This window comes from Etheostoma spectabile, chromosome 5 (assembly GCF_008692095.1).
Source record: "Etheostoma spectabile isolate EspeVRDwgs_2016 chromosome 5, UIUC_Espe_1.0, whole genome shotgun sequence".
NCBI lineage: Eukaryota > Metazoa > Chordata > Actinopteri > Perciformes > Percidae > Etheostoma > Etheostoma spectabile.
In genome coordinates this window covers 27,936,583-27,958,396 of record NC_045737.1, presented here as the reverse complement: position 1 = coordinate 27,958,396, position 21,814 = coordinate 27,936,583, and the positions used below count along the sequence as shown (strand labels likewise).

General features: G+C 41.8%; 1 protein-coding gene across 1 annotated transcript; it reads right to left on the bottom strand.

The window, feature by feature from the left end:
• Positions 1 to 2,013: 2,013 nt before the first annotated feature.
• Positions 2,014 to 18,755, bottom strand: erlin2 (ER lipid raft associated 2). Its single transcript, XM_032516807.1, has 12 exons — positions 18,542 to 18,755; positions 14,369 to 14,476; positions 13,644 to 13,725; positions 13,322 to 13,368; positions 13,095 to 13,156; positions 12,770 to 12,895; positions 10,216 to 10,289; positions 7,532 to 7,590; positions 5,377 to 5,468; positions 5,203 to 5,292; positions 3,640 to 3,719; positions 2,014 to 3,548 (listed from the first exon to the last, which is right to left on the bottom strand). Exons 2-12 carry the CDS (start codon positions 14,473 to 14,475, stop codon positions 3,369 to 3,371), a joined length of 999 nt encoding a protein of 332 aa, XP_032372698.1. The 5' UTR covers position 14,476; positions 18,542 to 18,755; the 3' UTR covers positions 2,014 to 3,368.
• Positions 18,756 to 21,814: the final 3,059 nt, after the last annotated feature.

Here is a 21,814-nt window from a genome sequence, read left to right as displayed (position 1 = left end):
AGTAGGTCTCCTGCAATATTTGCGCAACTGTGGTGTAATTCAACAGAAGATTCATCTGAAAAATCCACTTTCTTCACTTCTCCAGCGTCCATCCTGTTAGCCGGCTGTGGGCCTTGGTAAATGCCACTCGGTTTTTCAATTGTCTTTTGTTTAGTGCTGGCTTCTGGGCCCTGATTCGACCATGGAGGCCATTTGGAGACAGAATCCGACAAACTGTTCTGGTTGACACAGGGACTTCAGGGGACCAGGTCTGGTGGAGCTCTGCTGCAGTGGAAGATGGGTTGGCCTTGGATTTTGGAGCCAACAAACGGTCCTCTCGAGCAGTTGTCTTGCGGGGTCTGCCTGACCCGGGCTTGTCAAAAACATCTCCAGTGTCTTCAAATGTTTTTTTAATCCTCTGTCCTTGACGTTGAGACACATTGAAGGTGTCTGCCACATCAGCAGTGGATCTGGTCTTCAGCCTCTTAGGCATGTTTGCAGAGGTCTAGTTGCAGTTGATGTGAAGGTCTAGTGTACTGGGGTTGTTCTTATACACACCTGAGACCTGATTGATCCATTATTAGTCCCAGGTGAAGCTCATATGACAAGGCGACAACACTTATGTCTTTGCAAAAATTGACTCAATGGGCTTTACCAAGCTGTGAATATTAGAATACTTTTTGACAGTTTCTTTTTGCTCTGAAACATTACAAAAGCTGTTGGGATTAAAATGAAACATTTCTTATAAATAAATCTTGATTAGAAATATATTTCAGTGGCACTTCAGGTCAATTTGTACACAAGCAACAAGAATTTTGTCAGGGACTGTTTATACACTGCATCAAATCTATCTGCCTAGGAAACGGTCTAGTCTTAATCTGCGTTGCTATGTTTACTCGTTAATATCTAAGCCACAAGTAATTAGGTCGTTGTTTTGTTGTCTCACTTTTACAGACAACATGCTAACTGGCAAAATAGGATTTTCCATTCACTATGCTAAGCTAACTAGCGGCAGCACTGCCTGCGTTGCACCGGACTAAAACAGTTCATCACTGAGACATCAAAATGCACCGGTCTACAGTAATGAGACCGTGATAAGACCTATTTATTCCTTAACATGCGCAGGGTGGTGATATTTGTCCTACGAGTCCCTCAGCATCAATCAGTATGTTACACTTCTTACTCCCTGTTCCTCCTCCAGTGCATTCTTACAGGAAAAAACATGAAATTGTTATATATTAAATCATCACAACCTAATAAAGGCTGATGTCAGATGTCTGTATGAAATCTGGTATTAAACTCCTGCAAAACAGATATTAACAGTCAAAAAAATAAAGAGCTGCACAAATAGTCTCTCCACTGATTGGGCAGTGCAGAAAACAAAAAGGTGCTACATACATATAGAACCAAATGTAATGTGGTACAACTTCAAACAGATGTACAAATTCAATTAATATTCAACAGGTCCCCCGTGCTCAAAAGAATTATTTTACAAACAAAACAAATGGATTGATATTACATCCGACAGTCCATTCACCGTCCCTGTGGTTTGTCCACAGGGACTGATCTGGTCCGGAGGTTTCTAACAGCCTTCCCATCCTCCGATTTGGTCCTTCTCAGCAAGCAAGTATCAGAATTTGAATAACTTTATTGATCTTGTCAAGTCATTCCATGTCCTCCAGGATTTAGCAGAGCTTTCCTGCCCTGGACAGTAAGAGAATGTAGGACATGTCATGTGTTTGATTAAAAGGTCTTTAGTCCTTTAGTGCTGTGCGTTGGGCTGTAAAGAGTGACACTGCATTAAAAAAAATGTTTGGTAAAACTTTTGTATAACCTTTTCAAAACCAAACACACAAGGAAACATTAAACTTTGTGTTCATCCGTGCTAACAAAAACTGCAATTGTTAGCATGTCCAGCTAACAAGCTTCCTATCTACAGTAGTAACCTAGCATCACTTCCAAGGCCAACAGTCAGCACAGTGCCAACCAGCTACATGACTGTGCTGTCTACAGGTTACAGAAGCAGCAGCAGCCTATTAACAACCAGCTTTGTTTCCATGTCTTCTACATGAATCATTCATAGGGAGGAAGCTGACTTATGCCTGTGACGTGCAGTGTTAGCTTTAGACTTTTAGCACAACATGTAGCCATTAAATGCATACTTAAGAGCCCTTCTTTAAATTTCTTTTTTTTTAAATAGTCAGTGGAACATGTTTAAAAACTCAGTTGGTGACGACTTTCTTAACCAACACGTAGCGCTAACGTTAGCTTAGTTGGTTAGCTGGCTAAAGCACCTAAAACCTGTTTCAGCCGACAGAATGGACGCTGCCTGGCTGGAAATGAGAAGCAGCTTGTTCCTTCCTCTGAGATCACACAGCCATACGGTAGAAATGCAGTCTACTGAACAGAGCTTGACAGGCATAGCAACAGTAACTAGGGGACAGGGGTTAGTGAATGGCCAATGTATTTAACAAGAAAAACTGATTGATTGATTATCACCTAAAAGCTTAATTAAGATGAATTATAGTAACTCCCCCACAACTGAACAAATATCTCTGCTTCAAAGCGACAGCAGTCATCAACCTAAAAGGTCACACACACACACACACACACACACACACACACACACACACACACACACACACACACACACACACACACACACACACACACCACACCACACACACACACACACACACACACACCACACACACACACACACACACACACAACACCACACACACACAACACACACACACACACACACACACACAAACACACGTTATGAGACGCAAAGGGCAAACAGTAAATGGAACTCAGAACGCCTGGGCTCATGGGCTGGGGGCTTACACACCCACGTGGGGACCAAAGGCTCTCGTTGACGGCCAGAAGTGTTCTGACTCTCCAAAAGTAAAAGATGTTGCGTCAGAGAGAGGACCGGTTCTCTGCAGGTACAGACACCTTCTAGTGGGTTCCGAGTATTGAGAGAGATAACTTTTGCATTAATCTATACATGTTTTTTTTGACAAAAGCATTGCATATTATATCTTTAAAGAGCTAATTACACACCCACGGGTGATGCTATTTTATCTAGGTTTTATTTCATATTTACTGAGTCTAGACAATCTCATTCTCTATCTGAACAGAGTAGAAGCATAGGTAGCTTCTTAAATAACTCAAGTCGTCTGCTTCGAGCTAGGATAATATTACATCCTAGTAAAACTAGGAGGTATTGGGAGGAGTTTGAGAAATACGAGCCCAGGTCAGCAGAGCTTCACCGGGTCAGAGTGGAGAAGTTGCCAGCTAGGCCGTGGGCCGGCCCCTGCTCTCCAGCAGACGGTCCTCCACCGCTGGGTGATCCTGTGGACCCCAACACTTCCCTTCCCTTGCTAATCCAGGTCCAGGATCTGCTCTGCAACAATGTCCATGGCTGTAGAGGCTTTGATAGAGCTCCCGGAAGAGCCAGAGTCCACAAACATCTGGGGTATTTCGTTCCCAAAGTAGATTTTGCTGTTGGCTGCGATGGCCTTGTACTTCATTAGCTGCAAGTACTCGGGTGTTAACTTCAGCTGCATGAGGGGTAACAGAATTCAAATTACAAAAGAACAGTCTGGGCTTTGACTACCTATTAGTCCTGGCTAAGGCGGGAAGGGTCTTTACCTTATTGGCCTCTGCAATTCTCTGGGATGTATAGAACTCGGCATCGGCCCTGGCTCTCTGCTGGGCCAGGAAAGCACCGTCTATAAATCAGACACAAGCAGGCAGAAAGTAAATACTGATATCTACAAATATGACTTCCATGTAAACTGGTTCCCAGACCCACAGCGTGCGCGCACACACACACACACACGCATGCACGCACGCAGTTCAGACTGTAGACAGCACAGCAGCGGAAAACCACTTGGAGATCTACTCATAATCATAACACTCGCTTTGACTTCTAATGCACTCCTTTGTTACAGTGTTCAGCATGTTCCGTTCTTTCTTAGAAGGAATCAGAGTTTGACTAGCAGTTAATTCAATTGGATAGTCCTTCAACCAATCAGACCAATGATCCGGGTGACGTAGCAGCGACAGTGTGCTTCGGTGGCCGTCGTGGTGAATGTAAAGAAAAAGCTGATTGCTATTGCTGCGCTATTGTCAATGCGTAATGCCCGCCTCTGAACAGTTGTGATTGGTGCCTCGATTTGGAAAAATTGGAATTGGACTTGAATGGCCAGACTGACTTGCAGAGCAAATCTCAAATTTGCCACAAGTTTTTCAGGGTTCTCCCAGGCTACCAGTGACCATTTCGGTGAGTAAAACGTGGACAACACAAGGACTGTGGAATTGGCACACATAAATAGCATGCAGCGATTATTTATGGTATTACCATAGATTGTAAAAAATAGTGGACGTAGCAGCAGTGACGTCAACCATTGGTTTGTGGAATTTCACTTTAGAAACCTGGAGTTTGGCAATTTGGCCGTTGCCATCTTGTTTTTTTGAAACAGGATGTGATGATTTGTGGACGAGAGGGTGGAACTAGCGAGGATGCATTTCCCCATACAATTCTACAGGAACAGACTTCTTTTTGCATCCAGTGGAGTCACCTCCTGCTGTAAATGAGATAGAATGCAGCTTTAACGCACTTTTGCATTGGCTACCCCTAGAGCCAGTACCACAATGAACTTTCATTAGTTTGTGCCATTTCTGAGTCAGTAGCTCTGAGGAGGAAGGGGGGGGGGACCAACTGCCACTCAATGGCAGAGAAAAGGGAGGTAACCTTTTTTCCAGATCGGCCCATTTTCATGCCATGGGCCCTTTAAAGAAATGCCAATAAACCAGAGCATGTTTTCCTCCCATCCCCGAATGCTGTGCGGACTAGGCAGGCGAGACTAATAACACAATAACATTTTAGATGAGTAATCCAGAACAATAACTTGTTGAAAATAGCATGATTACATTGACAATTATTCCTCAATTAAAAATCTCAAACGTATACGATGTGCTACTTCAGTATACAACAAACTAATGTCATTGGGACCAGAACATTTAATATCTTTATTCACAGTATAGACACCACCGCTGACTGTCCCTAGAACACCGTGGCCACAACTAGGTCCATTGACCATACACGGCCCAGCCATTTACTAGGTTTACACCTAGTCTTGTTACACTGTTGTACTGGTGCTTTTAATTCAGCAAAGGATCTGCATACTTCTTCCATTGCTGGATACAAACCTTCGATTTCAGAGATCCTTTTTTCAGTTTCCTTCTCCATGACTTTCTGTCCAAACTTGATTTCTGCCACTTGGGCAACTTTCTCAGCCTCTATAAAACAAAGCATATTTGCATTTAAACCCTGTAGTGTGTGTAATGCACTACTCCTGGATTGCTTTATTCTGTCTCTCTCACCTATCACAGCTTTGATCCTTTCGGTTTCTGCCTCTTTCTCCACAACCTTCTGTGTCTGTTGAGAAACAAGCAGCTTTGTCTTCTCGCTCTCCCTGCAAACATAGACAGACAGACACTTTAACTGTAAAACCCACACTGTGCATGGCTTCATGGGAATGCTCATTTTGTTGCCGTCTTTATGGCATCTTGTTGTTATCTGTCCATAAATCTTAACCCGTACAAGTGTCAAGCGGTTTCCTGTTACTCTCGTCTGAAAACAACTGAGCAAAGGACTAGAGTTGAAAATTAAGACACATTTACAGAAATGTAATGTGTATTGGCCTTATAAATAAATACATACATAAATAAAATAAAACATTTCAATAGTAGTACGACTTTTTTGATTTATCTGAAGCTTGTTTAAATAGCTCATAAAGTGACTGTGCTGTTGTGGCTGTTATTTTGGAGTACTGCAGGCTGCCTCTGTGCAGGAGTATTGCGCAATACCAGCAAGAACTCATTGTCACGCACTGTTAACAGAGTTCTGTCTGCTCGGGAACTTGCAAGTAGGCCTGCAGGATTAATCATAAAATCGCGACCTCGATTCACCCTTGTGTGCGATTTAATTTTTTTTTAATGAGCTGACTGCCTCACAAACGCTACTACTTTCTTCTGGCAAAAGAAATCTACGTTTGGCACTGACAATTTGTTTTGTTTTGTCATGGTTCATGTGTGCAATAACACTTTGTGAGAAAATAATCTCTGGCAGAGAATCGTGATATCAATTCTAAGCTAACAAATCCTGATTCATATTTTCCCCTGAATTGTGCAGGCCTACTTACAAGATCATTTTATCCAAGAACGACTACCAAGAAGTTTCTCTTAAAGTCTGTGTTCTACATTGTGATTGAGAAACGCTGCAGGCCTGGCTATTGGCTCACTACCCTCACCTGGTTTCACCTCCAGCCCATTCCCTCATTAATCCCACACTAATATCTACTCCACTTTCACTTAGTCCCTGCCCAATTGTTTTGTGTGTTAATGCCATGCTTTCCACTGTTTCTTAGTGGATACTAGCCTGGTGTGCTTGTTTTTTGGACACTGGATTCTGCCTGCTTCTCTTCGGATTTGTCTCCGGTTTTGACCCTGTCTGAACTGTTTGGGTAAACTGAGCTTTCCTTACAAACTCCCAACTGTCTTATTGCCATGCTTTTGGGTTCAAGTCTGCCAGTACCAGTAAACGTTATAGTACAATCCGGCCAACATGAAACCAGCCAACTCTGAATCAGCCCAGACTGAGCTGCCGACACAGGCCATCAGTCTCTTAACTGCGGCACAGAGCCCAGTAACCACCGCTGCTCCCATGTCTCTGGTCCAGACTTCGCCAGTGGTGGCATTTGCCTCCTCCAGAACGTTACTCCAGCTCTCCTGGTTCCTGTAAGCCATTCCTCGTGCAGTGATCCCTTGCCTTTGAGCTCCACACAGAGAGGTCTTGGGGGCAGTAGCAGACCTGAGGACCCAAGAGTCTTCAATCTGCTTGTCAGACCAGAACTGTGGAAGGTCTTTGATCACGCCACACCTAAAAAGGAGGCTGTTTGAGGTAACTGTCTTGTGACTCAGGCCTTGTGACTCCCCTGAGCCCATGCAGCTGCACCATTGCCAGTTTGTTGTTGTCCTGGTCTCACATCTCTACAGATTTCGTCACCAGCCTAGTTACTCACTGCCAAAACAAACGCTGAAGTTATGTTTATGTGTCCTGGCTGCATGGCTTTCCAAGTGAAGTGGTCTCTGACTACTCTGAATTCACTTCTCAATTTTTGTCTAAGTTTTGCAGGCTGCACGCCACTCTCAGTCGGTCATCTGGGTTCCACCCCTAATCCAATGGGCAGGCCAAGCATATAACCTTGAAATGGAGACAGCCATGCGCTGCCCTTGCTTCCTGCAACCCCACTATAAAACTCAATCCTTTATCACAGTTGCCATGACTAAGCATATACTGTTGATTCACAAAGCCAGAGTAAGATGCTCACAGTCTTGAGATGAAACTGCAGAGTTCTACAGGCTTACTTGGCAGAGGGAGATGTTCTATTCACTTGGGAGGGAAAATTATTACACAACACAGGCTTTAGGGGTCAGGGAACATTCCTTGTTCGGCATGGAAAAAAGTAAAACTCACATGAGCTCATAGTTCCTGCGAATGCTCTCTGGGATATTGGGTTTTGTGACACGGACCGCCTGTGGTTTAGTGAGACAAACAAAGACAGAGAAAGCAACGGTCAATTCGGAAGAAGGTAGATAAAGACATGAGAATCAGGGCTTAAAGGTAAGGCCAGGTCATCATCAAAAAAAGCGATTTTGTCCATGTTGACATTAATCACTTTATGTACAATTATTAAAACGTTGCTGTGTTTATTTTTTCATATAGATAGATGTCTAGGACGAGATGTCAGGGACAAGGCTGTTATGTTTTAATAATGGCCATGCTGATTCCAGACAGACAGTATGGGCTACAGATAGCTTTTACACAGTGGCCATCGTTCCGCTATGAACGTGCACACATGCATTGTTTGTATCACAAACCGTCGCAGCGGCAGGCTCATATGACAGAGTGCACGGACCGAAGCTAGCAGGCACGTTCTTACCGCTGCTGCCATAAAGTGAGTATCTCCCTTCCCTCGATTTGAGGCAACAAGTGCTTCACACCTAACAGGTTCTTGCTCCACCCTTTTCCTCTTGTCATTCTATCTCCACCCTTTCATCCTCCCAAATATGTTTTTATTTTATTTATTTTTTCCCTCATGGCTGCATGCCAGAGAGACAGGCTGTTCTTTTTAAAGGCCCACTGTAAACTGTAGGATTATGTGTTTCCAGAAAGACCTTGTTATTTCAGCTATTTCCAGAGATTTACTGGAAACCGATGCCCAGTGAACTGTGTCTGTGTGTTGTGGAGGGGGTGGATTCAGTGAGGGGGGGAAACCACTCAGGCTCTTTTTTAAATCCTAATGTCGTCCTTTATAAAACCCTTTGGACAAAATGTCTAATGTTGTTGTAATGAACTCTCCATGGGGGGTGTTTACAGAGGTAGTGAAAGTCAATATGAGGCTGGGTATGTTTAAGACCTTTGAGTGCGGTACATGACCGCTGGATATAGCAACCAAACTTATTCTTCACTTTCCTGGAGCACAAGCGGATAGCTGACAGGAACATCCCAACTGTTGTGTTGAAAAATGTGGAGAAAAAAAAAAAAACACACTACATAACCATACCATAACCGTGACTACCTTTCAGAAAAAAAAGCCCATCTTAAATTCACTTAGAGCATTTCACCAAGAGAAAACTAATAAAAAGCAGTTTTACCGACACTAGATATCAAACAAAAGCCAGGTAGAAACACTAAGCAGAGAGAGAAGTCTTCTACAGACTAGGGGTCAACCAAAATGGATTTTTTTAGCGCCGATGCCGATTATTTTTTCATTAGCCTTGGCAGACGACCAATGCGGGTTGCAGATTTTCTTGAGCTGATATTTGGAGCCGATACTGCTTTTGCTCCCTCGATTTACATCATAATAAAGTAAACCCTGCCACACTGGATTTGTTTTCGGAATCTGCTCTGCCATTTCTTTAAAAGGTCCCATTACATTAAAATGTCACTCTTTTCACATTTTTTAACTTGAATATGCATTCCCCCAGCCTGTCTATGGCCCTACAGCGGCTAGAAATTGTGATAGGTGTAAACCAAGGCCTTAACCGAACACTTAATAAAATGTTGGATTTCATTCAGGCTCAAATGCATAAATAACAGAGTTAATGGTTACGGGCACGGAGAAAACGTTAACCGAAGGCTCGGTTAGCAACAATGAACAATGATAAGCTCCGGATAGCTCCAGTTAACTCCAAATATAGATAATCTAAAGCAGACACACGGCCACGGAGAAAAAAAATGTGTTGCGTCTTTTCTTTTGCAGTTCAGATGAGATGCGGTTACCTTAAAGGTCCCATGACATGGTGCTCTTTGGATGCTTTTATATAGACCTTAGTGGTCCCCTTATACTGTATCTGAAGTCTCTTTTATATAGACCTTAGTGGTCCCCTAATACTGTATCTGAAGTCTCTTTATATAGACCTTAGTGGTCCCCTAATACTGTATCTGAAGTCTCTTTTATATAGACCTTAGTGGTCCCCTAATACTGTATCTGAAGTCTCTTTTATATAGACCTTAGTGGTCCCCTAATACTGTATCTGAAGTCTCTTTTATATAGACCTTAGTGGTCCCCTAATACTGTATCTGAAGTCTCTTTTATATAGACCTTAGTGGTCCCCTAATACTGTATCTGAAGTCTCTTTTATATAGACCTTAGTGGTCCCCTAATACTGTATCTGAAGTCTCTTTATATAAACCTTAGTGGTCCACTAATACTGTATCTGAAGTCTCTTTATATAGACCTTAGTGGTCCCTAATACTGTATCTGAAGTCTCTTTATATAGACCTTAGTGGTCCCTAATACTGTATCTGAAGTCTCTTTATATAGACCTTAGTGGTCCCCTAATACTGTATCTGAAGTCTCTTTCCCGAAATTCAGACTTGGTGCAGAACTACAGCCACTAGAGCTAGTCCCACAATGAACTTTCCTTAGGAAGGACTTGGGGGACCATAGGCAGGCTGGGGGAACAGATATTAATGTTAAAAAAAACTCAAATCATATCAATCAGTTTTGCAAAGGAATAAAAATATGCATCAAATCTCAAAAATGTGTTTTCTGGGGCTTGGTATTGTCCCAACAGGACCAGAGACAATTTTGGTCCCAGCTGTTAGCTGCTAACTTTGTCTTGACTGGACACTTTCCGGTGGTTTTGCTGTACCTGGATGATGAGTCCCGGTGCCATGGATGTTAGATCCTCTTGTAGTGTCAACTTTAGGTTTTCATCGATTTGGTCTGTGGGGGTGAAGTACAAGAAAGACACAAGGTGGGTGGGTGAACTGATGACAATGAAATAAAATAAAAACTAAATAAAATCAGAAATAGTTTAGTTTAATTTCATTGTCACTACAAATGGATTATATCGTAGATTTTACATTCAATAAAGTTTTTGACTGGTCAAAACTGAAATAATGATACACTTCAGTGACATGGAAATGATTCAACATAATTCAAAGTAACATTACACAAAGTAAACTTACACATTGAAGATAAGCTTACTTAAGTAGGGTAGCCAATATGGTGGCCAAACAGTTAAGCTTAAGGATTCACAAGCACTGTATGTTTAACAATAAAACAAATAAATATCCATTCATTTTCATCCAGCCGGCCTAGTTCGATATGCAACTCAATTTTATACAGTATATTTAGTAGAGGGTCCCTACTATGCAAGTGCCCTGATGTTGTGTGTTGAGGACCACAATGGAAATAGAGTGGGGCTCGAAGGTTTGGGCACCCCAGGTAAAAATTTGTATTTATGTGCATAAAGAAGCCAAGAAAAGATGGAAAAATTTCCAAAAAAGGCACCAAATGGACAAATTAGACATCCATATGTCACAAAAAGTTAGATTTTATTTCCATTATTTACACTTTCAAAATATCAGAAAACCAAAAAATGGCTTCTGCAAAAGCAAGTTTGGAAAGTATACCAGCTTGGAAACGCTTCTTGTAGCCAGCCAAGAGTCTTTAATCCTTGTTTGAGGTATCTTTGCCCATTCTTCTTCCAAAGGTCTTCCAGTTCTTTGAGATTTCTGGGCTGTCTGTCATAAACTGCTCCTTTAAAAAGGTCTATCCATAGATTTACCATTATGTTGAGGTCAGGAGATTGGAAAGGCCATGGCAAAACCTTCAGTTTACGCCTCTTGATGTAATCCACCGTGGATTTAGAGGTGTGTTTAGGATCATTATCCATTTGTAGAAGCCATCCTCTCTTTAACTTCAGCTTTTTCACAGATGGCATCAAGTTAGTGTCCAAAATTTGCTGAAATTTTATTAAATACATTTTTCCTTGTACTCTTGAAATGTTCCCTGTGCCGCTGGCTGCAATACAACCCCAGAACATGATTGATTGGCCAAAAAGTTCTATTTTAACCTTATCGGTCCACAGAACTTGTTCCCACAATGCATCAGGCTTGTCTCTATGTTCATTTGCAAACTTCAAACGCTGATTGTTGTGGTGAGGACGTAGAAGAGGTTTTCTTCTGATGACTCTTCCATGAAGACCATGTTGTACGAGTATCTCTTTATAGTGGACTGGTGTAGCCCAACTCCAGTGTCTCCAGGTCTTTCTGGATGGATTGGGCAGTCTAACGTGGGTCTGGACTTGCTTTTCTCTCAATCCTGCGAGCGGTGCTAAGTGTGCTAGAAACTCTGCAGGGGGCCCAAACTTTTGCAGACGCCATTTTTTTGTTTTCTGTTATTCTGAAAGTGTAAAAGATGGAAATAAAATCTAACTTTTTGTGACATATTATATGAATTTCTAATCTGTCATGTGATGCCTTTTGGAGATTTTTCCATCTTTTATTGGCTTCTTTATGCACATTAATACAAATTTTTACCTGGGGTGCCCAAACTTTCGAGCCCCACTGTAAGATCTGGACTTTGTGTTTTTATCCTTGATTCTATTGGATGTCTTTTCCTGTGTAAGGCCTTTTTAATGCAATTAAATAAATCAAATACTCAGTGTCTTTTTTAGCTATGGGTGCCTTGGCCTAAAAAACATTAATAATAATAATAATTGAAGACCCATGCTGTAAACAAAAATTTTACCACCCATAAACTCGGAATAAAAGGACACTATAGGTCTCATTACGCCATGGTTGGGTTTACCTTCTGAGGACCTTTGCTAATTTAATTTTAATGTATACTGTTTATTGATCCCCAGTGGGGAAATTAAAAGTTACACTCTGTTTTGTTAGTAATCACCCAACGGACTGAGCTAGGTGGATAGTTTGTGTCCATATGAATAGCAGCTGCTGTGTATAACAGGGCACCGGCCATGTTGTAAAGACAAGCCATAACCAAGGGTGCTTTGAACCCTTAGCTGTAGCCTGACTACATGCTGTTTATGTAGATGTATCATAAAAAAAAAAAACAGGGGGAGGTGTTTCAAAGTTGTTAGTGTGCACTAGGGTTGCACACAATTAATGGCAATCTTATCAAAATCGCAATATGAACTAGTGCAATATCCAAATCACAAAGGGGCGCAATATTTGTTAAAGGCAAAACTTGTCAAACCATTCTAAAATAAAGTATTGTGGTGCTGCAGAGACGTTCCGTTTTTAATATATATTTCAATGAAAATGAGAATAATGAAACCAAAACAATTATTCCCTCAAATATCGTGAATCATATCGCAATCTCAGTTAAAATAATTGCAATTAGATATTTTCGTTGTATCGTGCAGCCCTAGTGTACACCCAGTCTTCAGCCCTTACCAAACAAGCCAATGTAGACCTCCTGCAGCGAGTGAACACTGCAGAACTGGTTGAGCTCATGGTGAACCTTGTTGAATATCAAAGCTTTGTCGTAATCTGCTGTGAAGTTCCTCACTATGTCGTACACTGCAGAGGGGGAAATAAGTGCTCAGTGAATCCAGAAAGACAGCAAACCCAGATCACACATACTGTGGCTCGGCCGGAGCCAACGTTCAATGTGTTAGTCAGCGCCAAATTGTCTTCAGATTTGAAAAGACTTGAACTAGGAATTCAAGATAAATCCCGTGTTTTGTTGTGTTTGGCCTGTTGAACACTGGGGGTTTACCTGCTGATTGAACAAGGTAGTTCACCACTTCTATACGGTCAAAGTAAATCATCACTCCTCCACTGAAAAAAAAAGCAAACAACTTTTTGACGGGCAATTTTATCCAAACACCAGCACAAGATGAAGGGTTTGTATCTTCAGTTTATCTGATGCCATTAGTTCAGATGTTCAGTGTTTTAAACCTGGAGACCACATACTACTTTAGCCAATCAAAACAGCAGACCTACCTTGTGCCGCATGGTACATTCTTCACCTCGTCTGTCTGCAGTGTTGTCTGTGAGACATCATAATGAAAATACCAGACACACAATGTTATTGGCATGGCAAAAACTCCATCTGTGTTGCTAAACCACCCACCCCCACACAATCTATCACGCTTTGTATTTGTGCACCATATATAAGTTACATGTCTGTTCAAATTGTTTTGAGTTTTTCACTTATCTGGATTGAGGATCTTAGGAAAGAGGATGTCATATGTTGTACACAACATGACTATTATAGTTAAGTGATTTGGGATTTTAAGCTATACATTTTTTTCACTTCACTCACCTGAACAGACTTGTAGGAGGTGATGAATGGAAGCATAAGATGGAAACCAGGGCCGCTGGTGATGGTCAGGAGAGCCCCTCCCCTGCGGCACACAAAACACTTTTTTTCTTTTTCTTGTAATGAATAAAACTATTATACTGATTATGTGTGTTAAGATCAATTAAAGTTTGGACCTTGGCCAAAATATTAAGAGTTGAGTGAGGAGGAACTGTATGTATTTTAGCATGTGTTAGCAGTTAGAACTCAGGTGCTGTCGTTGTCCCTTATGCAACTGCAAGTACAGACAGACCTTCCTTACTGTCCACATAATCGGGCAAAAAGAAACAAGCATTTTTCAAGAAGAATCTCTCATGAAAAAAGATTGTTTTTATTCTTGGATGACACTATTGTGACTCATAAGAGAGCCCAGTCTTATTGGCTGCTTATCATTTGTTTAAAGAGCTCTACTGAAAGGCAGAACTCTGATAGTTACTGCATGTCTGTGCAAGTAAGAATACTCAGCGCCTAAGAAGATACAGAGGCACACAACAACAGCTTGCTTTTCTTTGCAATCTTAATGCCCAGGTATTTATATGAGGAACTGTTTAACAGTTAAGTTGCCTGTGGCAAACACGTTTGAAGCAGATGCTCTCTTTCATTATGGTCTCCGTTTTACATCAGAGCAGATTAACACACTAATGTCTCAGCCACAACATAAAAAACAACCATGTGCGTGGCAGTCTCACCTGTAGTAAACTCCAGTGTGTCCCTCATCAATCTTGTGCACGGAGGCTAGGAGCGCTGCTCCCCCGAGAGCGGCGATTACTGTGAGTATGACACCCCACTGGGCCATCCTGGCAGGCAGAAACAGAAGACAGCATGTGGAAATGGACAGATTGTGACAGTTTGTCTTTTGATGTTTACACACGTTCCTGCCTTAATTAAAATCTAAATGTTCCCAACCACAAGTCTGTCCTGCACTCAGTCCCTAGCTTGTGTTGTACTGTAGTACTATCACGTTGGAGTTGGCATCTTGCTGACTGGTTCCTCTCCTCTGAGCTCAGGCTTAGCATTGGCATCGGATGGGACTCAGTGTGACCTTGTAACACTTAAAGAGGATTGAAGCTAAAGTAGGTGGTGGGGCTGGGGGAATCAATCACGCATGTATTGTGATTCTTTTTGTGACGATTTTTAAAATAGATTATTTTCCCTGGAATCAATATTTTTTACTGTTGTTTTCCTTGAATATTTTCTGATTATATGGTACCGCTGACGGTGACTATATCATATCCATTTCCAGCAAAACAGACTATCCATCAATCCATCTTCGTCCGCTTATCAGGGGTCGGGTCACGGGGGCAGCAGCTCCAGCAGAGAACCCCAAACTTCCCTTTCCTGAGCCACATTAACCAGCTCAGACTGGAGGATCCCAGGGCAGGTTGGAGATATAATCCCTCCACCTAGTCCTGGGTCTTCCCCGAGGCCTCCTCCCAGCTGGACGTCCCTCCACCTAGTCCTGGGTCTTCCCCGAGGCCTCCTCCCAGCTGGACGTCCCTGCACCTAGTCCTGGGTCTTCCCCGAGGCCTCCTCCCAGCTGGACGTCCCTCCACCTAGTCCTGGATCTTCCAGGGCCTCCTCCCAGCTGGACGTCCCTCCACCTAGTCCTGGGTCTTCCCCGAGGCCTCCTCCCAGCTGGACGTCCCTCCACCTAGTCCTGGGTCTTCCCCGAGGCCTCCTCCCGGCTGGACGTCCCTGCACCTAGTCCTGGGTCTTCCCCGAGGCCTCCTCCCAGCTGGACGTCCCTCCACCTAGTCCTGGGTCTTCCAGGGCCTCCTCCCAGCTGGACGTTCCTCCACCTAGTCCTGGGTCTTCGCTAAAGCCCCCCAGCTGGACGTCCCTCAATTGGCTCCTTTCAATGGGGAAGGAGCAGCGGCTCTACTCCGAGGTCCTCACCCTATCTCTAAGGGAGACGCCAACCCCTCTCCTGAGGAAACCCATTTTGGCCGCTTCTTATCCTGGATCTGGTTCTTTGGGTCATGACCATCGGTGAGGGTAGGAATGAAAACTGAGCGGTAGATGGAGAGCTTTGCCTTCTGGCTCTTTCATCACAACGATGCAATAAAATGACTAAACAGACTGAAGGCAGAAAATTCCGATGACAATGCTAGCTGATACTAGCGATTTCTAGTCTGCGACATATTTTGGGCTTCATTTAATAAACATAACATGTAGTAGTACACAACCATGTGTACAGTTTTGATTACAATGTGTTGAATTACTTAATGTTGCCTATTTATATATATTAATTTCTATTTCTCACAGCGTCTGTACGGTGTTTCGGTTTAACTGGTTTTTAAGTTAACTGGTGATAGAGGCAGATGTGGTGTAGGCGTGCCATGAGAAACTCCGCAGAAATGATTACGTAGGTAGCTGCAGTGATGCCTGTTTGAAATACTGCAAACGTCAATAAATCGTCAAAATGTTCATGCTGTCATTAATTGTGTCATAATTGTGTTTAAAGTGTTGGTAATGACGTTTATTTAAACCTTCTGAAGTGTTTGCTGACTCTGCAGATGGAACACAAATAAAGACCGCTGAAATAAGCAGAACAGCGCTCAGTGCGCTCCGATTAACTTGTGTCACAACAAGTACTACCATCGGTCATAGGCTCATATCGATTCATTTACACTTACAAATACCTAATATTTAACATGGGCAACACAACAGCTGTGTTGTAGAAAATAAAACCAAAGTTTCCACACGTCAACATGGTGCACAAATTCAAACTCAATATGCAATGTAAGATCTAGGTCGTGTTAAAGGAAATACATTGACTCAATGCTAAACGTCATTACCAACACTTTAAACACAATATGACACAAATAATGACAGCATGAACATTTTGACGATTTATTGACGTTTGCAGTATATCAAACAGGCATCACTGCAGCTACCTACGTTGTGGTCTTAGTTCTTGCAACGGCATCACAGTTAATTCAATAACAGTAGGCCTACTACAACATGGATTACGTGTATTGATATCTGTTACATTTCAATACAGCCTGTAAGTAAAACATAAGCTACATATGAGGTTTACACCCAGCTGAATGCAGATGTGGCAACATGTGCATCCGCTCAGATTACGTTGTGATACATAGGCATTTATAGGCTAGATGTAATTATATTTATGTAGGCTACGATGGGTTATGTTAAGTTGCAACCTTACAATCACGTTCCTTAATGTGCAGAATGCCTACTCATTCATCCAGATACAAATGATACCTCTCGCTTATTGAAACGCATATTGCATATAGCACAGTGGGTCGGAGAGAAACATATTTTTTATGCTCTGGGTGTCTGGCACATATTGTAGAATTGACTTGAAGTGCCGGAGTTCGAGCAAGTGTTGGTTGTAGAAAGTCAATCTTATGAATGTCTGAATAGTTGGCAACATTATAGTTAGGAAACAATGCAATTTCAGATATGTACAATCCAATTGTTAATAGTTATTTTAAGTTTAGATATCCATAATTACAAAAAATTCCAGATAGTGTAATTTAAATATCCAAAACTTCACTATGCCTTAAATATTACATACATCATGCTATGAATGATATCTGAAGTTGAGTTGAGTCAGTATATGAAAAAAATCCCATTTCGAAACATAGAAGTGATAGGGTCAAATAAATAACAGATAACATGAAAAGTCCCCCGCTAACATACATCGACACATTTATTATTCCAACAGTAGGCCTATATAATACACCAGTTTGCTTACATTTCAGAAACAGTGCTTTAACGGTGAAGTGTTATAGTCACAAGTCGATCGGGGTGTACCGTGACGTGCAGTAAGAGACACAGTCGCCAGACAACGGTTGATATTTCGTAACGACAACGGCAAGTGTTTGCATAAATGTCTGTCGGGGCAGGAATTAATGCTCAGCAACTCGTTTTTATCGTAAAGTTTCACAAGACACCGACAAATAAATGTGAAATAGAAGGAAAGCGATAATAATGTTTATTTCCTGGTTAGTCGGGAATGGGTCCTGAGAGACCACGCCTACACCACATCTGCCTCTATCACCAGTTAACTTAAAAACCAGTTAAACCGAAACACCGGCAGCAACAGGTGTCGCCATTGTTGTTTGTGTGTGTAACTGGAAGTACAACGATCTGGTCCGAGTTCACGGGCAAAGTTACGGGGTCCACAAAGAGTTGACTTAGCTAGAAATGTTTGAAATATTGTACGAATAGAAAGGATTTACAGGCAATTTTCAGAATACAAATTACCGACCAAACAGAACCTGTCTGAAAAACTAACGTTCAATCTTAGTCTCCGAAGAGTGGCGGACACAGCTCCCTCTGGTTCACGGAAACGACTAGCTGAACGTTCAAAGTTAACACTTATCAAAATACAAAACACATATGTTAACACACGTCCACCGAATGGCAGGGGGACATTTAAAGATGTGTATACAGTCGTAAAGTCTTTACATTAGGTAGGGTATGTATGACTTACTAGAAAGTGAACTTAAAATATCCAAAAGTTTGAACCTGATTTGGTTCAGAGGGCTTTGGTGCTGGCTGCGATAGCATAACGTTAATTTAGCTAAGTTACTACATTATTTCTACCTCAAAATGGCTTGCCTTTTCCAACGGCAGACCGGTTTAACGATCTATGAGTCACCTAACACGACGTAACGTTAGCTAAGGTTACACTTCACTGTTAGCTTAACATTAGCTAGCTGTCTAGACTACCACATTGACTAACCTTGGCTAACGTTTCAAGTTAGCAAAACAATATTAGCATGTCTTATCTCGTTTTGACACTGCACTGCTATATTGAACAAAACTGCGTGTACCAGAGACTTGGTTTGAATTGACGGTAACATATATTTGTATTGCCCTGCAGGTCTTACCTGTTACTTTACCGGAGAGGGTCACGAACAACTGATAAGAAGCAGGCCCCCTGGCACCTGCTACCTTTTTCTTCTTCTTCTTCTTCTTCTTCTTCTTCGGTAGAGTATGTGAGTGTCTAACTTGTTGCATTGGCGCACCCTCGTGGGCGGTCCACAAACAGCGTCTGTCGTTCGCATACAGTGCTAAGTGCTAGATTTGAGTGCTAGGTGCTAGTGCTAGGTGCTAGTGCTAGTCATAACGGTATATTGTGTTAGTCGAGCACCTTTGTGGCGGATTTCGAGGTTCACACTGCCAGTAAGTTTCTGGAGAGTTGGAAGAAACCAGAGTACCCAACCCAAAGGAAACCCACTGCAGCACCATGCAGCGCACAGCTTGATAAGGCCCAGTCTCTGCATGGGGTAACATAACCATTGGCCAAAGGGAGATTAACGATCAGTTAAAAAAATATGCGAGCAATTATATAGGCTACATCAGAGGCTGCGGATAAAGGAAAAGTAAAGCAATTTTGGGATTTTATCATATTGCCAACATTGGAAAGAGAGGATATTGAGCCTTTAGAATCAGCTATCTCAGTAGATGAGATAAAAAGGGCAATTACTAAAATTAATAGCGAGAAGGTACCAGGCTCCAATGGATTTCCTGTTGAGTTAATACACACACACACACACACACACACACACACACACACACACACACACACACACACACACCACCACACACACACACACACACACGCATGCACGCACACACATGCACGCACACACAGCTGAGCTCTACTCATTGCTGCGTGAGGTACGCCTATTTATTGAGGCATTACAACAAGGTTCTCTACAACCCACCCATGACAGAGGCAAATAATTTCTGTTATCCCAAAAAGGGAAGGACCCCTTAAAGCCCCCATATTCTGCTCACTTGCAGGTTCATTATAGTATTTTGAGGTTGTACCAGAATAGGTTTACATGGTTTCATTTTGGCTCCTGGGTGGTGAAGGAAAATATTATACCACTTTGTAATGTCTTAATATATGAAATGCCTCTCATACTTATGTCTCACATCACTTAGAATTGTATTTTTACTTAGAAGTGCTATAGTTAAAAGGCCTCATAAAGGCATAGAAAAGCCATAGAAAGTTTTCAGGTTCAAAATAGACTAGAGAAAGAGGAAGTGGTGTCATCTGCGAATGGTAAATAAAGAAGAAGATGCTAGAGAAAGATGAAGTATGGAAACTTTGTATTTCACTGCAAATAGGAACCGAATGGAATTAGAGGAAAGAATAAGAAGAGGACGCAATAGAGATAGAGGAATCAGACTTCTGAAGAGACTGTTTGGTGCTAGGGCGACTTTAGCCTTGGAGGAATTCCGATTCATGTGCTTACGCTGTATTTTCTCACAATACTGTTTACTAAACTGTTAACTAAGAATCTCGTCTCCTTGAGTCATTTCTTCTGATTGATTTCACCTGTGGTTGAGGATCAGCAAACACGCAGAGGACGGGCTAAATTGGGACAGGTTAAGTGGAGTCAGATTAGTTTATTATTAGATATGTTATTAGGGGACCACTAAGGTCTATATAAAGAGACCTCAGATACAGTATTAGGGACCACTAAGGTCTATATAAAAGAGACTTCAGATACAGTATTAGGGACCACTAAGGTCTAGGCAGGCAAGGCAAGTGCAGCTTTATTTGTATAGCACATTTCAGCAACAAGGCAATTCAAAGTGCTTTACACAAATCAGTTGACAGATAAAACACAAGTAAAAACAGTTAAAAATCACAAGCATTAAAAACGGTAAAAACACATGAATAGACAGTTAAAAACAAAGAGAAACATAAAACACAAGAATAAATTTACAGTGCAGCATAAGAAATTAAGAAATGATTAGTCATTTAAGAAAGGCAGCATCAAATAGAAAGGTCTTCAGCCTTGATTAAAAGAACTGAGAGTAGCAGCGGATCTACAGGTTTCTGGGAGTTTATTCCAGATATGAGGGCATGAAACTGAAAGCTGCTTCACCCTGTTTAGTTCTGACTCTGGGACAGAAAGCAGACCTTCCCAGATGACCTGAGAGGTCTGGGTGTTCATAGTGTAGTAGCAGATCAGCAATATATTTTGGACCTAACCGTAAGTGATTTATAAACTAGCAAGAGTACTTTGAAATCAATTCTTTGAGACACAGGAAGCCAGTGTAAAGACTTCAGAACTGGAGTGATGTGATCCAGTCTCTTGGTCTTAGTGAGGACTCGAGCAGCAGCGTTCTGAATCAGCTGCAGCTGTCTGATTGATTTTTTAGGGAGACCTGTAAAGACCCCGTTACAGTGTCAAGTCTACTGAGATAAAGGCATGGACAAGTTTTTCCAAATCCTGTTGACACATAAGTCCTTTAAACCCTTGATAATTCTTAAGGTGATAGTAGGCTGACTTTGTAATTGTCTTAATGTGGCTGTTTAAAGTTCAGGTCTGAGTCCATGACTACACCAAGATTTCTGGCTTTGTCTGTTTTTTAACATGTTGTTTGAAGCTGAGCGCAGACTTTTAATCGTTCCTCTCTTGCTCCAAAACAACCACCTCAGTTTTCCTTCATTTAATTTCAGAAAGTTCTGGCACATCCAGCCGTTAATTTTGTTCGATGCACTTAGTCAGTTTTGTATTGGACTATAGTCCCCTGGCGATAAGGTTATGTAAATTTGTGTGTCGTCCGCATAACTATGGTAACTTATTTTGTTTTTCTCCATAATCTGAGCCAGTGGAAGCATGTAGATGTTAAACAGAAGAGGCCCCAGAATGGAGCCTTGCGGAACTCCGCACGTCAATTTGTACGCTCAGATGCATAATTACCTATAGACACAAAGTAATCCCTATTCTTTAGGTAGGATTCAAACCAGTTTAGTACTGAGCCAGAAAGGCCAACGCAGTTTTCCAATCGGTCTAGTAGTATATCGTGGTCGACCGTGTCAAATGCAGCACTGAGATCAAGTAATACTAAGATTGAAATTTTGGCCATTATCTGTGTTAAGGTGGATGTCATTAAAGACTTTGACAAGAGCCGTTTCAGTGCTGTGGTGTGGTCGGAAACCCGACTGAAAGGTATCAAAACTGTTGCTTAGTGACAAGAAATGGTTGAGTTGTTGAAAGACTACTTTTTCAATGATTTTACTTAAAAACGGAAGGTTTGATATTGGCCTATAGTTGCTCATTAGTGACTTGTCTAGGTTGTTCTTTTTTAAGAGTGGCTTGATTACTGCAGTTTTCAGTATAAAAGATATATAAAAG

Excerpts from the sequence above, each read along its gene's own strand:
- erlin2 (XM_032516807.1), bottom strand. The coding sequence starts at position 14,475 with ATGGCCCAGTGGGGTGTCATACTCACAGTAATCGCCGCTCTCGGGGGA. Across the intron at positions 13,726-14,368 it reads CACACTGGAGTTTACTACAG|GGGAGGGGCTCTCCTGACCA; the intron begins GTGAGACTGCCA and ends TGTGTGCCGCAG. Across the intron at positions 7,591-10,215 it reads CACCGGGACTCATCATCCAG|GCGGTCCGTGTCACAAAACC; the intron begins GTACAGCAAAAC and ends ACTAAACCACAG.